The 15,256-nt window shown below is 34.3% G+C and overlaps 1 protein-coding gene across 4 annotated transcripts in view; it reads left to right on the top strand.

Moving 5' to 3' along the window:
• LOC100369315 (cGMP-specific 3',5'-cyclic phosphodiesterase-like) overlaps positions 1-14,673 on the top strand; it is an 87,841-nt gene extending 73,168 nt beyond the window's left edge. Inside the window, exons 10-19 of one of the 4 annotated variants that reach the window (XR_014930723.1) lie at positions 376-483; positions 649-758; positions 2,334-2,421; positions 2,907-3,007; positions 3,135-3,212; positions 3,757-3,895; positions 4,165-4,248; positions 6,616-6,715; positions 6,810-6,990; positions 11,082-11,239. Coding sequence is in view for 3 of the 4 variants with exons in the window: in XM_085504399.1 (XP_085360525.1) it covers positions 376-483; positions 649-758; positions 2,334-2,421; positions 2,907-3,007; positions 3,135-3,212; positions 3,757-3,895; positions 4,165-4,248; positions 6,810-6,990; positions 11,082-11,335 (1,143 nt within the window). In the remaining variant the exon portion in view is untranslated. Of the gene's footprint in view, positions 1-375; positions 484-648; positions 759-2,333; positions 2,422-2,906; positions 3,008-3,134; positions 3,213-3,756; positions 3,896-4,164; positions 4,249-6,615; positions 6,716-6,809; positions 6,996-11,081 lie in introns of all 4 variants that reach the window. The other 3 variants (XM_085504399.1, XM_085504401.1, XM_085504402.1) reach the window with 3 other exon arrangements.
• The last annotated feature ends 583 nt before the right edge of the window (positions 14,674-15,256 follow it).

The raw sequence follows: 15,256 nt of genomic DNA, 5'->3' as shown, positions 1-15,256 counted from the left end.
GATTGATATCAAGATCAATATGAAGCTTCTTATTGAGTGGGTCTAATGTTTGGCATTCACCCAGGTAAAAAGATCACCTGCATCAAAGTGATCAGTCCTATTTAGTAGGCTAAAAGCATTGATGACCAGATCAAAAAATTTAAAAACTGAAATTTAATGTCTGTTAATCCCACTAAATAAAGAGGGGGGGGGGAGCAAGGTCACCAGCTAAATAATGACATGCTTTGCATCACAATTAACGAATATCAGGAAGACATTAAAGAAATGATAACTACTGATTTGCATAAGAAGATTAGTTTTGTCTTATTTGACAGATTGGAATTTTTGCAGTTGTGATTTATTTATAATTATTTTTGTGTCAACTAATTTATATAGGTGATCTGTCGCTGGCTTTTGAGTGTAAAGAAGAATTATCGTCCTGTGACTTATCATAATTGGAGACATGCTTTCAATGTGGCACAGACGATGTTTGCGATGATTAAGGTTTGTCAGAACAAATAACTTAAAATATAGATGTTACTGTATAAATTACTGGAGCAAGATTTTAAAAATAGAATAAATGAATTTTTAAATAGATGTATATATGTATGTCGTGCAAATTTGTCAGCTTGTATTAAAGACCTACCCTAAATTGAATTTGCATTTCAGAGTGGAGGTATGGAGGGAGTGGTTGGTGATTTGGAAGTGTTTGCACTGCTTGTAGCATGCCTGTGTCATGACTTAGATCACAGAGGAACCAACAATGCATTCCAACAGAAGTAAGTAATATACAGTAGCATGCTTCTGAAGTGTATTGTTGCTAATCAAGGGTGACCAAATGTTTTGATTCATTTCTCTGCCTTATTAAACACAAGTGAGGCAGATAAAAAATAATGTCAAACAGTACAATCTTATATTGGTAGAGTTTTAGCGTACATTGTTTTTCTTCTTTAATCGATTTGTTGTTGAATATAATTTTCATTAAAGCATCATAAACAATATTGCGTGGCCTTGCAGATACATGCCTGTTTATGGCCCATAAGTCAAACGGGTTAGTTAGAGCCAGAATTTTGACCTTTTAACATGTAAGCTCTACTATCATGTAAGCTTATTTTCGATAATTTGTCAAGTTTGGTCGCATTGAAAAATATTATTAGTCCCCGTTCGGACGAAGTCCGAAAACGGGGACTTATAATTCGGTCTCCGTTCGTCCGTGTGTCCGTGCGTCCGTGTGTCCGTGCGTCCGTCCGGAGTCATATCTCAGAGTCCCTTGAACCGATTCCGTTCATTCTTTGCATGTGCCTAGTACTTTATGTGGGACATATGCACATGCAGTGGTTTAGCGATTCGATTCAAAATGGCCGACTGGCAGCCATCTTGTTTTTTGAAAATGTTGTATTTTGGACATGTCAGTTTTCATTCAAATTTAGTACATAGATCATACATGTTAGGATACATGTCCCCGACCGTCCGTGAGTCTGTCCGTCCGACCGTCCGTGTGCCCGTCTGTCCGTGCGTCAGTCTATCCAACGTCATATTTCAGAATCCTGTGGACCGATTCCGTTCATTCTTTGCATGTGCCTAGTACCTTATGTGGGACATATGCACATGCAGTGGTTTAGCGATTCGATTCAAAATGGCCGACTGGCAGCCATCTTGTTTTTTGAAAATGTTGTATTTTGGACATGCTTTGTCAGTTGTCATTCAAACTTGGTACATAGATTATACATGTTAGGATACATGTCCATGATGAATCAAAGATGGTCGACTGGCAGGCATCTTGTTTTTGTTTTTTTATGCGGTATCTTGGACGTGCTCTGTCAGTTTTCATTCAAATTTGGCACATACATGTACTTTATACATGTTAGGATGCATATCCATGACAATTTGTTTCAAAATCTGGTCAAGGATGGCCGATTGACAGCCATCTGACTTTTTGGCCTTACTACTATATTTCCACAATTTATGTACCATTTTCATTCGTATTTGGCACATACATCATACATATCAGTGTGTTTCATAATCAGATCAAAGATGGCTGAATAACGGCTGTTTTTATTTTGGCCATATTACTATGACACGAAACACGTGTTTTGATGTAAATAAACAATCTGTTGTATACGCCACTTGAAACTCAAGTTTCAAGGACACGCTCGCGACAACCCCTCCGCTTTAATATGACGAGCACAAAGAGAACTTAACGGGGACTGTGTCATTTTCAATGACTTGTTTTGTTTAAATTTGTTTCCCAGTTGAGTTGAATAACAACTATAAGGGTGTTTGAGTCTTAGGGTCATGTCTACTTTGATTGCTTATCAGAGGTTTGTAAATATACTGATTTCTTTTGCTTGAAGGGCTGACTCTCCATTGGCAATACTTTATGGAACATCCACCATGGAGCATCATCATTTCGATCATTGCATCATGATATTAAATAGTGAGGTAAATATATCGTAAAAATGTTTTTATTTTTTGAAGATTATGTCTGTTTCCAGGGTGGGTTTATTCAGATCTCTTTGCTGTATGGAAGCAGCACGTTCATTGAAATGGAACAGAGTGATAAAACTTGATGCATGTCAGATTCAAAATGGCCGACTGGCTGCCATTTTGATTAAGCGAATTTTGTTCCAGAGACACATCTGGAATATTATTCATTATATTATTATTCTTAAACTTTATAACAGTGACTATCTAATGTAATTACCTGATCATTAATATTTGATGAATATCATAGCTTTTTCCATTCAAAGTCAAGGCATTTTGGGGGGTACTCAGTGGGCTATAGACACAACCAAAATTTATGTGGACGGGCTTAGGTTTTAATTTATTGAAACAACATTTCCAGCACATTGAGAATTTACATTTTATTAATGATTTCATTCATTACTTAGATATTGATTATGTAAATGATGTCTGTTCATCTGCAGGGTAACAACATATTTGCCTCTCTTTCCCATGAAGACTATCGAAGAGCTATTAAAATACTAGAAAGTGCAATTTTATCTACAGATTTGGCACTTTACTTTCGGTAAGTTTAGATAGCGGTATTAAACTGTTTAACTGAGTACATACATTATTCTTTCAATGCCTAGGTAAGTTCAGTCATAAAACCAACTACAGGCCAATGCATTGAATGTTCCATTTCATTGTTTCAGAAAACGTGGACAGTTTAGCAGTTTGGTGGAAAAGGGTGACTGTAAGTGGGACGATGATGAAAAGAAAGATCTACTGAGGTGAGGAGCCATCATAAGTGGCAGATGTTTCTTGGAACAACATCCAAGATTTAGTACATTATTTTAAAGAAGTGTCGTTCTCAAATGTTCATGAGATCATTAGCAGTGAAATTATGCAGTCAAAAAATGAACCATGGTACTGTTTAGAATGATATTAAATCCAAATTACCGAAATGCTTACACACAGGTTACAGCCACAAACACCAGCAACTTTTAACCTGTATGACATTTTATTTGTGTAAATACATGTCAAACAATCAAAATGTCTTGTTCCTACTGTCTGATGTGTAGACATGATTGTGTTTTAAATGTTGGAAAGTGGAAAACCAGAAAGATTGAGTCAAAATTGCAGAGGAAATGTATCAGTTTGAAAGACCTGTCTCTGATAAAGAACATTTGTACTTGAAACCAAATTGTGACAGCGATTGATTTTTCAAAAACGTATCCACTATCTTTGACCCATATACAGTACTTAGAAAACATTAATTACTGGTTCCTTTACTCAACTAAATGTACAAAAAACTTGATTTCTTTCTGCTTATAGGGGAATGATGATGACTGCATGTGACGTTTCTGCCATCACCAAACCATGGGAAATTCAACATCGGGTTGCTGAAATGGTTGCTAGTGAATTCTTTGAACAAGGTGATCTAGAAAAAACTCAACTCGGTCAACAACCAATAGTAAGTTATGCAAATTCAGTAAAATGATAGATTCCTTCTTTACTCAAAATGACATTAACATAACATTTTATTATAATATTCAATCAACAGTGACCAAGAAAAGTGTGATAAAAATAGAATCATGTGACCTCATTGCATTACTGGTTTTTCATCCTATGAGAAACCTCTATGATGGCCATGTGACTCTATTCAACTGTTTGTTAATGCAAAATTGTTGTTGTGACTAGTTGTGAAAAACCTACACAAGTTGTACTGGTTCCCTCCCTTAGGCAATGATGGACCGTGAAAAGAAGGATGAACTTCCCAAGATGCAAGTAGGCTTCATTGATGCAATCTGTACGCCAGTTTATAAGGTAAACATGGATTGTCAAGGAAATTGCAAAAATCAGGAATTCATTATATCGTGTTTTCCAGCCACTGAACATTTATTTAGAAGTGCCATTAATCATTTAGTTTTATTTATCAGTTGCATGTCAATAAACGTCACAACTAATGTTTTGATTCTCTGTATGTTTAGTAATCTACGTACCTCAGTTTTTATACTGACTTACAATTGACAATAAATATCTCTGTATACGTGTCACCACAATCTATCACAAGCCAAATTAGATTGTCACTAATCATTCTAAAATGTATTTGGGGCCTTGACATATTTCCCAGGAGTGCATTTCATTGAGTCTTTCATTAACTACAAGAAATTCATTGAATTTTTTCCAATCTACCATAAATTCGATTTGTTTTTTCACCAGATTACTTCATTTGGCATTTCACCATTTTTTCTTTTACCAATTACTACAAATTCAATCAGATCATAAGTATTGATTTGCATCTTCAACTCGTAAGCATCTTCAAATGTAAGCAATTTCATGATTTGATTGTTGTGAATTTGACTAAATTGTTGACAATCACTAAAAATTCAGTCACATCAATCTCCAGAAATCCTGACATAATTACATAAAAATAAATATAAAAGTAATTTATTTTTTTTACATTTTTTGATAAGTGCAGGAAAGTCTCTCATACTTTATTCAGTTCTTTACTAATATAAGTTTTTAAAAATAAATTTTATTAAAATTGATATTTATCAATATATTCTTGTTAAAAACATAAAAATAGCGTGAATGCTAGTTCCAGCTTTCACTCAAAACAACTTGCTGCACTTATTCAAAGATAGGGGGTGGTGATAAAAGACTAGATTTTTTATTTAATTTAATTTATGAACTATGAAATTCTAGGGTTTTCCACTCATTTTATGTGTCTTATGAAATAAAGGCAATTTTTGTTCAATATTTATGATATTAGGTTACCCAATCTGTTATCACCATCGTTAAAAAATGTTGTTTTAAATAATATATATTATCTATCAGTATAGTTTAAGAAAGAATGATCCTGGATTGTTTACAAACTCCGCATCAGCTGACACCTCATCCTCTAAATGAAACTTTATGTTGACACACGTTGACATTCATGTTTTTTATACCTAAAAAATAAGACATCTGGCTCTTCCTGGAAATATGTCATTTGACTGTCATTTGCAAATATTTGCTGACAATTGTCATGTGTTTAGTCCACATGTTTTTATTTTATGATTAAATAGGGTATTTTATCCAGGATACCCAGTTCCAGAATGGTAGACATAAAAAAATGGCTGCCAGTCAGCCATCTTGAATTGGATTGCAAATGCATATGTGTGATATGATATACTATTTTTGCCAGAACAAGTTGAATTGATGTACACCTCAGAATCTGAATTGTCAATTTCCATCAACAGTTTCTTATGTATAAGAGCTAACTTTATTGACAAAAAATTATAATTCCTTTATTAGAAGCTTGATCATTCAAGCTTACATTTCAGGTTGAAACATATTGCCAACATATTTAGATGATTATTTAGTCTAGGACTGTAGATTTCAAAATGATTTGACAAGAACTTTGCATTTGTTGTTTATTCAAAACATTAAAAAAAATAGTTAAAAACACTTTGCCCAAAATCAGTATCGCATGTACCGGTAATTGTGTTAAATATCACCTTTTTAAATCATTTCCCCCAGAAAATCTACAGAAAATGATTGAAGTGAATGTAGAATGAAGTCTTACTAGTTATATTTCTAGCCGTCATGTTTTTTTCCGCATCAGACTGGTTTCCAATTTGGGGTGAAAATTTTGTGAAAGAACTGTTAAGTGACTCACCCAATAAAGTAGCAGTTAATACTTATCATGTAATGTTGTCTAAACTTAAATCAGTCCAAGATATCAAGGATCATCCTTTCTTAATTTCAATCTTGAGAGTTTTTTTTGCTTTGTTCACATGTGAGTAAACTTTTAGCCAGTGGTAACGTAGTAGTAAACGCCAAAAGCCTAGCCATTTTAGACCACTGCATGGCACACAATAACAGACAAATATTTTTTGCTGGCTTTTGTCATCATTCCGCTCTGTCATACTGTTTTCTTTTGATTCATAAAATAATTTCATTTTCAGTTTATACTTTAAATCACTTTTTACTAACTGCATGTTCGTATCATTTTTAACCCTATATCTTTTTCATTGTTACTTGTAACATTTCTTTAGGCTTTAAAAACGTCAGCTTTGTATTTTTCCCACCTTTTTTTCAATTTATCATTAACTACAACTTCCTTGTACTAACAAGATTCAATCACATGGTTTCCATGGAAACCTACCTCATCATCACTTCTCTTGTTTTTCCTCTGATCATTTCTAGATGTTTGCAGATGTGTGGCCAGGGCTGATGCCACTCTATGACGGTGTTAAAACAAACAGAAATAACTGGCAGGCCTTGGCGGATGATCATGAGCTTGAGGGTTAGAGTCAATTTATTGATTTTCTCTCACACACAGCTTCTTATTTATCCTATTCTTTATTTGTGTTATGTTTCTGTTATTTTCTCCAATTTAGACTTTCGCAGACTTGGAGCCACTTCTGAAACCTCTTTTCGAGGGTTGTCTAAATAACCGCAGGAATTGGCAGTCTCTTGCGGAGCAACACGACAAGGATATGAGTGAGCACCCAAAGCTCTCTCAACCTGATAATGCAAAGACAAGCAAAGAGGATAAAAAGCAATCCAGTAAAACAGCTGGTGAGGTGACGTGCTAACTGATCTGAAACTCTAACTGTGTGCATATTTCTGCATGTATTCCATCTGACCTAATACACAACTATCCTCTAGGCAACATCACCTCCTCTATTGTTTTACTCGCAGACACCAGACACCATAAACAGTCCATATTTTGTTTGTACACAGACCATCTCACTCAAATTGTTTTAGTGTAACTAAGTAGTAGAACAAGATAAACGTACAGTACCTTCACTTGACATGCATTTCTTTTCGTATGGGCCAGTTTAGCACCACAAAAAACAACTTGGTGGGGGGGGGGGGGGGTAACAATACAAAAGCATCACATATCTAGCCTGTGAGGGCAGCCTTCAACCAACCACATCATCAGCATCACTTCTTAATTTGATGCAGTAGAAAGAAGCTTTTCCAAGATTGATATTGCTGGACACCAATACAGTAATGCCATCAATGCCAACTGGAAAGTGGACTTTAATCAAGTACATCCAGCCGTAAAAATTCAATGCTTACCAACCTTATCAGCTCAAAGTTGGACTCCATCATGAAGGGCTAAAAAAAATGTTTGAAAGACTGAAATAAAACCACTTTTCGCTGAAAGCTGGGAAAAAGCAACAAGGGCACAACAACTGAAGGGGCACCACAACCGAACAGATTCTTCTGTCAAGTGAACATACATTGAACATGTTTACAATGATTGATTTGTTTTAATAGCATTGGGAGAATATGAAATCAACTTGCCAGGCAACACACTTAACATCAATGACATTCAGGTATCCATCAAGAAGTTAATAATTATCTCAAATGCACAGTGTGTCACTGTAAGCATCACAAATGACATATAGAATGGATGTAGTAACCCTAGTGTATAAGGATTGTGGTTTCCATTGCATGACCGACATAGTCAGGAGAATGGCATCCAGTTTGAGTATTGTTCCTGCCCTCCATGCATGTAAAATTAATATCACAGTACTCTTGTCATGGAATTCTGTGTGAAAACTCGATGCCATGAAGGCTGTGAAAAATAACCCTATGGCTATAATAACCTCTCGACAGTGCTATTGGCTATTTGTTGGTGTTTTGACAGAAGAAGACAACTTTTCTTCAGGAATGACAAAGTAACAATGTTGACAACAAATGTATGTGAATCCAAAAGATGTAACTGTATATAAAAAGTGGCTCTCTCATTTGGATGTGCATTTAAATGTACTGACTCTAGGTGATGCAGTTAGACGCCAAAAAAAAGAAATAGCTAGAGTTTCTGGTTCAATCATGTAATAATAATCTGTATTGATAAACGTATCCTTAATTGAGATATTGTTCATGATACAATAAAATAATGTATTTTTAGTCTGTAAGCAATTATTTGAGGACCATTGGATGGAAAGGAACATTGGATGCCAATAATATCACCCTAAAGATATCTGATTTTTAACAATCTGACATGAAACAGTCTCAGGTCAAGGTGAAAAGGTTTGACATTCATGAGGGATGAAAAAAGAGAAGATTGTAACTAGCTAAGGACTGTGGCAGCAAAATCTACATCCGCTATTCCCTCCTCTTTCCAATGCATGACAATATCTTGGGTAAATATGAACACCCCCCCCTGTTTTGAATTTCAAAGGATTCATTCAGCACTGGACAAAACTTGGCAACATTGTCAGAAATGATTATAACGATGATAGCACTACAAGGAACAATCAGCTGAGTCATGGATAGGACGGACCAATAAATGGAATTAATGGATAAAATGCCAACATGTCTCTAGGTCTCCCTCACCTGTTAACATAACGGGCAGGACTACACATAGCAATCATCAAGCAGGTGTCACTTGCAATTGCTGCAGAACAACACATTAGAACCATCAATGTACATGAGAACAGGCTTGCAACTTGCAATCCCCTTGGGAAGTTTGTCTATTTAGTATAGGTAGCATGTCAAGTGAAGGAAAGTATGTTTTTTAGTAAAATAAGTAAATTGACAATTTATCGGCAAAACTGGTAAGTTTAATTTTCTGATGTTTTTTTTTTATCTTTCTAACCTATGATGTTAATAACGTTTCATATCTTCAATGACTACCTCCGCCAGATTGCACTCAGTCATCATGGGAATGGTCTTCACAATTTGTTCATAAAGTTTTCTAATCTTAGTGAAGATTTTGTTAGTTCTCTTCTATGGAGAAGTATTATTTTCAACTTTCCTGAAACTGTGAGACAGATTGCTTGATTCATATATTTACCCTATGTGTATGTAGCAACATTGTTCATCTTCTCCAAAACCCTGGGTCAAATATTTTGCATATTTACCATATGTCTGGTGTACATACAAGTCAAAACAGTAACGGCTGATACTCTGAAAGCATTTGATGCCTGGGTCTTATTATTCTTACTGAGAAAATGGTCTGTTCCCTCCCTCCCCCCTATTGTGATAATAAAAAGACTGTCCAGTTTCCTCTTTTTCCACTTCACTATCTATAATGTGTTTGATCTTTTTTTCCATTGCAGCGTGGGTGAACAAATTTCTCACATTTCCCTTTCCCACTTTTGTTCATTCAAGTGTGTGGTACCACTCCTGAACATTAAAGCATGTGTACACAGTGTTGATACATTCAAGTTGTTTTAAAATGACTATTTGGATATCAATCTAGCATTGGTTGATCAAATAACATAACATATCAGACCAGTTTCGGCTTGAATTCGTTTTGAGGCGAATAATATACATCAATGCTGTATTGAGAATATCAAATGGTCATATATGTTGTGAACAGTCAGAAATGGCTCATTAATTTTCATGAAAAACAAACCAATGCGGTTACAAAAACTAAACAAACTCTGCATCTTTCGCTTCTTGCATATTATGTAATGGCTCACCTGCATAATGTAATGTACACAATACCTATACAAGTAATACATCTGTCAGTTAGTTGCACGTATCCACCTCGCAGCTATGTTAAAATGTCTATTACCACCATTCTATTTAGTGAGTACTGTCACAGGTAATGTTTAGACTAGTTCTGGCTTTCTACTGTATTGTAGGCTTGGCTTGCTTATGCTCTTGCTTCTCATCTCGTCTGCTTGCATAAAAATTAATGTGTCTCATTGCTGTTTTCGTAAAGAGGAATATAAAATATGTGCTTTCATAAGGTCCTCTCCAAGTCTCCGTCTGTTTTATTTACTGATGATGATCGTAACCCCACACACTTTAATATTTATAAAGTAATTTGTTTACAGTGTCGTTTTAAAGGGCAAGAAATGCAAAATCATCACCAAATTGGACAATATTGTATTTGATAAATAAATTTTCAGAAAAAGTCTTTCATGTACAATTCTAACCCCCACTCCATATCACCAGAAAAACCACTATTTCACTTTGTCACATAAGCCAAATCTTGCCACATTCATCTTCCTATTTCTAATTTTACATGAAAGGCTTAAAACTGACACTAAAAACCATATTTGTTCTATTAGAAGTGTCTATGCTTGCATAAAAGACAGAAGCCAGTTTATGGTATAGTAAGTTATATTTTGGTAATCCAGTTTACAAGAGTTGCAAATTTTGGTTCACATGCGCTTCTAATAGAGCATATACGGTTGTCATTGTGAAAACTCCAAAAACTATATGACTTACCGCACATTGGTGGTTTTATTTGTACCAATGATGCCAATATATATTTTTATACAAAAAAACTGCGCTTATTTTCATCACTAGTAATTTTATTCATTGCAGTAATCATCCAGTGATATGTGGATTGGGGTTTAAGGATTATTAACTGCAATGCAATGCCATTTATAATGTTTGCATGAAGCATTTACAACACTGGGAATATCGCTGCACATGCTTACCTTGCTCCCATAATCTGTTGCTTGCAATTCCTCTTAAGGTGCTTGCCATCTCTTTCTTTATTTATTTTTTTATTTAGCTTCTGTGATTACAGTGAATGTTGGTAATGAAGCTGTACAAATTACTAGCAGTAACTAATGCCAGAGCTTCTAACTCAAAAATACCATCTTTTCCCTCTTTTTGTTCCTATACCAACACCATCACCACCACTACTACCAACCACCACCACTGTGGCTTCACAACCCCCCCATCCGCAGACAGCGAGGAAATAAAAGAAGTCAAAAAGTCTGAAGACACGAAGGAGAAGCTGAAAGATGATATCAAGCAAAATGAAGTGATCACACCGAGGAAGAAATCGGAGACGTTAGACGATGGTGTGAATGTGGGGAAGCGCAACAACAAGAACAAAAAAGAATCACTCAGCTTGGAGCGAAGGTCCAGTATTGTAAATAACCAAGAAAAAGAATCACTTGACTCAAAACAAAAAAGTAGTTTATGTGTAGTACTCTGATATATGTTTACTGTATATATTATAAATATATATATATATATGTTTGGTATTTGATGTTCATTTTTAAAGTCACCTTGTTGATTGGTCTAACCAGTGGTGCTGTTAATAAGAACACTGTGCATGCTCTGTTGCTAATTGCATTAAAAAAACAAAACAATCAAATTATATTTGCTGCAGTTGATTTTCTGTGGAGTACAAGATCGAGCACATAACCTATGCACTTTTAATTTTTAATGTCAATTTTGATTTGATCCAGACATTTGGTTTGGTTTATATTGATTGCGGCATACAGATCTTCGAAGAATATGTTTCATACATAAAGGAACTATAATGTGCAGGAAATTGCTGTCTACGTGGAACCTTATTTTTATTGATATTGCCATTTTCTTAAAATATTTCTTTTAACAATGACATTAAATGCATGCGTCTTATTCAGTTAAGTCATGTACATTTGCTAAGATCAATTGCAAAATGTGGTGAATACTGTATTTTTAATTTTTAGCAAATTTCAGAGTGATGATTATTTGAGAAAGATTTATATAATTTTATACTGAAAGTGTGATTAGGTTATCAGGCCTCGGTACCTATTGCTTGTTCTATTACACACATTTTAAGTAAATATTAGCAAGTGTTGCTCATTATTCTGCGGAGCTGGTTATTTTACTCCTGTTGTTATTGCGGCTGTTAAAGTTTAATTAACTGTATGTGAATTTTTACAGTTTATAAGTTTTTCATTGTTCTAAATTTACACTGCAAAAAATTGTACATTTTATAAATATATTCCAAATATATTAATTATTGTGGCAGAAAATACTTTTTGTTCGTTTCCCCAAAGATTGTTTTTGTTATAATGGTAAAACTATATGAAATTTTTACACCCTTCATTGCAGGGGTGCCTTTTACCTAAAAGATTTTGCTATTAATGCCTGCCATGCTCTACCTTGGTAGGTCAGGTGAATATTTCAATATCAATACCCTTGATAAATATACAAAAAAGTTTAAATAGTATTACTTTGTGATATTAAAACAATTTCCAACAATCCACTGACATTTTGTCGCAGGAGATTATTGCATTCATTTACCTGCACAAATTAATATGTATATTATTTGTTATGAGCACTTTCGACATTTTTTTTTATTATCTTTTCCTAAAATGGGCTGGCAGAACAGATCACACAAGAGCATTTAGAAATGTACGCACTCAGTGTTGCGAATTTAGAAACAGTTCCCTAGGTGTAAGCATAAAGAATTACACAAGTAAACAAGGAGGTTTTTAAAGCCAACAAGAAGGTAATAATTGTTCACAAAAATTAAAAAGTTTGGATTATAAGCGTACTTGACTCTCATTCAATCGTAGGTCAGGAAGCGTCAATCCGGATATGTAGAGAAGCTTTGGATTTAAAAAAAAAATTGCAATTCACTTACAACAAGAATTGCTTTATTGTTGGCTGTAAAAGTGGTTTATCTCCAGTAGAGATGCAGTTCATAGTATCAAATGCATTATACATTTTAGTGCTTCCCTACTTTTAGTACCTTGTCCGTCCATGTATCATTACATCTTTATTGAATCATGATCACAATTGTTACATAAGCCAGGTATTCAGTTAAGTTTCCCTTAGAGGCTGACTTTTCAAGTAATTACACAGGGTACTTCAATTTAATATGCCAGGCTGAACAAGGCTATTCATCTACATTAATGTACGTCAAAATCTTTCAGACAAAATAGGCTGGCATTGTAAGCATTTTCAGACAAAATAAGCGAGCATTGTAAGCGGCTGTGAAATTGGTGTGAGATTGAAAAATCAAAATTTATTTTCATATTTCCTCTGGCTATATGTGTGGGTGGGCTACTAGCATCAAATTCATAATATTCTTAATTTTGGATTAAATGGAAATGATTATAATTAATTGTCCATTGATCAGTTCCTAATTATTGAAGATTCTCAACTAAGATTGAAAAAAATATTTATTTTATGAACAGCTACACTATTTAGGCTTACAAAGGGTTAAGTTTGATCAATACAGTTTGAAGAGTTTTCACATTTATCGCCCATGCATTAGTATAGGGAAAACTATTTCAACTGCCTTATATTTACAAAAAATATAGTTTCTAACGCATTGTGTTATCCCAGGTTTCAAAATTGTGGAAACGTATTTTCTAATTGAAAGGGTGGTGTTTTAATTTATATGTGGTAACTCCATTATCAGCATAACGGTTAAAACATGTTTATAATCTGAAAGATTTGGTTTGTTATCTCAGTTTATGGCCCGCATATGACCTTGTCTAGCAATAAGCAATCTATTCGCAAAGTATCGGCAATTTCCAAAGATTTTTACGAAACTCTATTGATCAACCTAAAGGGGGGTTGACACTTATACAATTTTATCAACTTTCTCAGGAAACATTGCTACACTCATTGATAACAGTTTCATTGCTTGTTCTTTCAAAGAAATGTGTCAATAACAAAACTATTTATACTTGTAATTCGCTATGCTATATTGGCCAGTTCCAAATAAAAATAATAACCGCAAAAAATTACTAGTACTGAAACATACCATTACCTCCTGCATTCATTCCAGTCCCAACACAAGCTAGATGCAAGCTAAAATCAAAGTAGAATCTCCTTGAATTTCTGCTGATTATTCAATGCCTTTCAATTTTTTTCAGTATTTCTCTAATTATAACATACTATTTAAACCCCGATTAGAAAACACTGAAGGGAGGTGATGTTTATTTTGAAGAATACACTATAAATAAGGTTTATTTTCATTTTAATAATTCATGACATTTTCTGAAATGAAACCATAGAAAAAAAGAAACACAAATGAACTTATTGATCATTTTACTATTAAATATTAAAACCATACCTCAAAAAGTGAAATTAAAGACAAGGAACTTAATACTTTGATAACTCTGAATGTGGAATGCATGTTACATTTCTAAAACGGCCTTCGCATTCTTATGTTTTTATGCAAGCCCATAAGTAGAAATATGATTCACTGGAACCAGCTGACAGGTGTTTGGTATTGTACTCTCAAATTAGCTTTATATAATGTAACTACTTAAGTCTAATCACATTGAAAACCCTGGATTCTTGACTATATTTGATGCACTCTGCTTTGGTCACAGTACATTTTTTTTAAGTTACATGATATTGTAAATATTTTTTTTTATTTTCCAGAGCTCTATTTATTTTTATTTGTAATTTTATCAACACATTCCATGGGTCTCTTGGAAAATATTTATTATACCACATTCCTTCTATCCCCGAAGGTTTGTAATTGTAATTATGATCATATAGGTCTATATCACTATTAAAACAAAACTATTCAAAACACGTCTGGTTCTATGTTGTCTTTGCGTCCAAGCCTTTGTTGGCGTACATGTACTTGAGTGTGAGGCTTGCTTCAGATTTCCATTCAAGCCACACATTGTGGCTAGCGCATGCAGAACTGTCAGATGGACCAGATGTTCTTTACAGAAACATTGTATTGCCTATTATGTATCTTGATGGCTTTCATTTCACGGTACAGTGTATAGGTATGGAGAGAGAGAGCTGTATGTTCTACTCTAATGATAATCAAAAATTGACACAATGTAATAGTTTGTTTATGGAATCTACAGCTAACTTCAGTTTTGAACTCAAGGAAAATACCTTGAGATTTTTCACATGACAATCACTGCACAGTGATATCATGCTGTATTTATGAATTTTGACGAGCAGCAAATTTCGGCAGAAAAATTGGTTACATCATACATAGTTTCACAATCCATATAAATGTATGCTGTGGCACAAATACAGAGAATTTACTTCTTTTGGAACTATAAGCGAGGCTACACAAGGACAATAACTGATTTTTTGTAAAATTCATATAGTGAAGGTCAAAGAATGTTTCCCACAAACATTCACCAACAAATTT

This window comes from Saccoglossus kowalevskii, chromosome 10 (genome assembly GCF_978046115.1).
Source record: "Saccoglossus kowalevskii chromosome 10, keSacKowa6.1, whole genome shotgun sequence".
Lineage (NCBI taxonomy): Eukaryota > Metazoa > Hemichordata > Enteropneusta > Harrimaniidae > Saccoglossus > Saccoglossus kowalevskii.
This window is presented reverse-complemented; position numbering and strand designations above follow the sequence as displayed.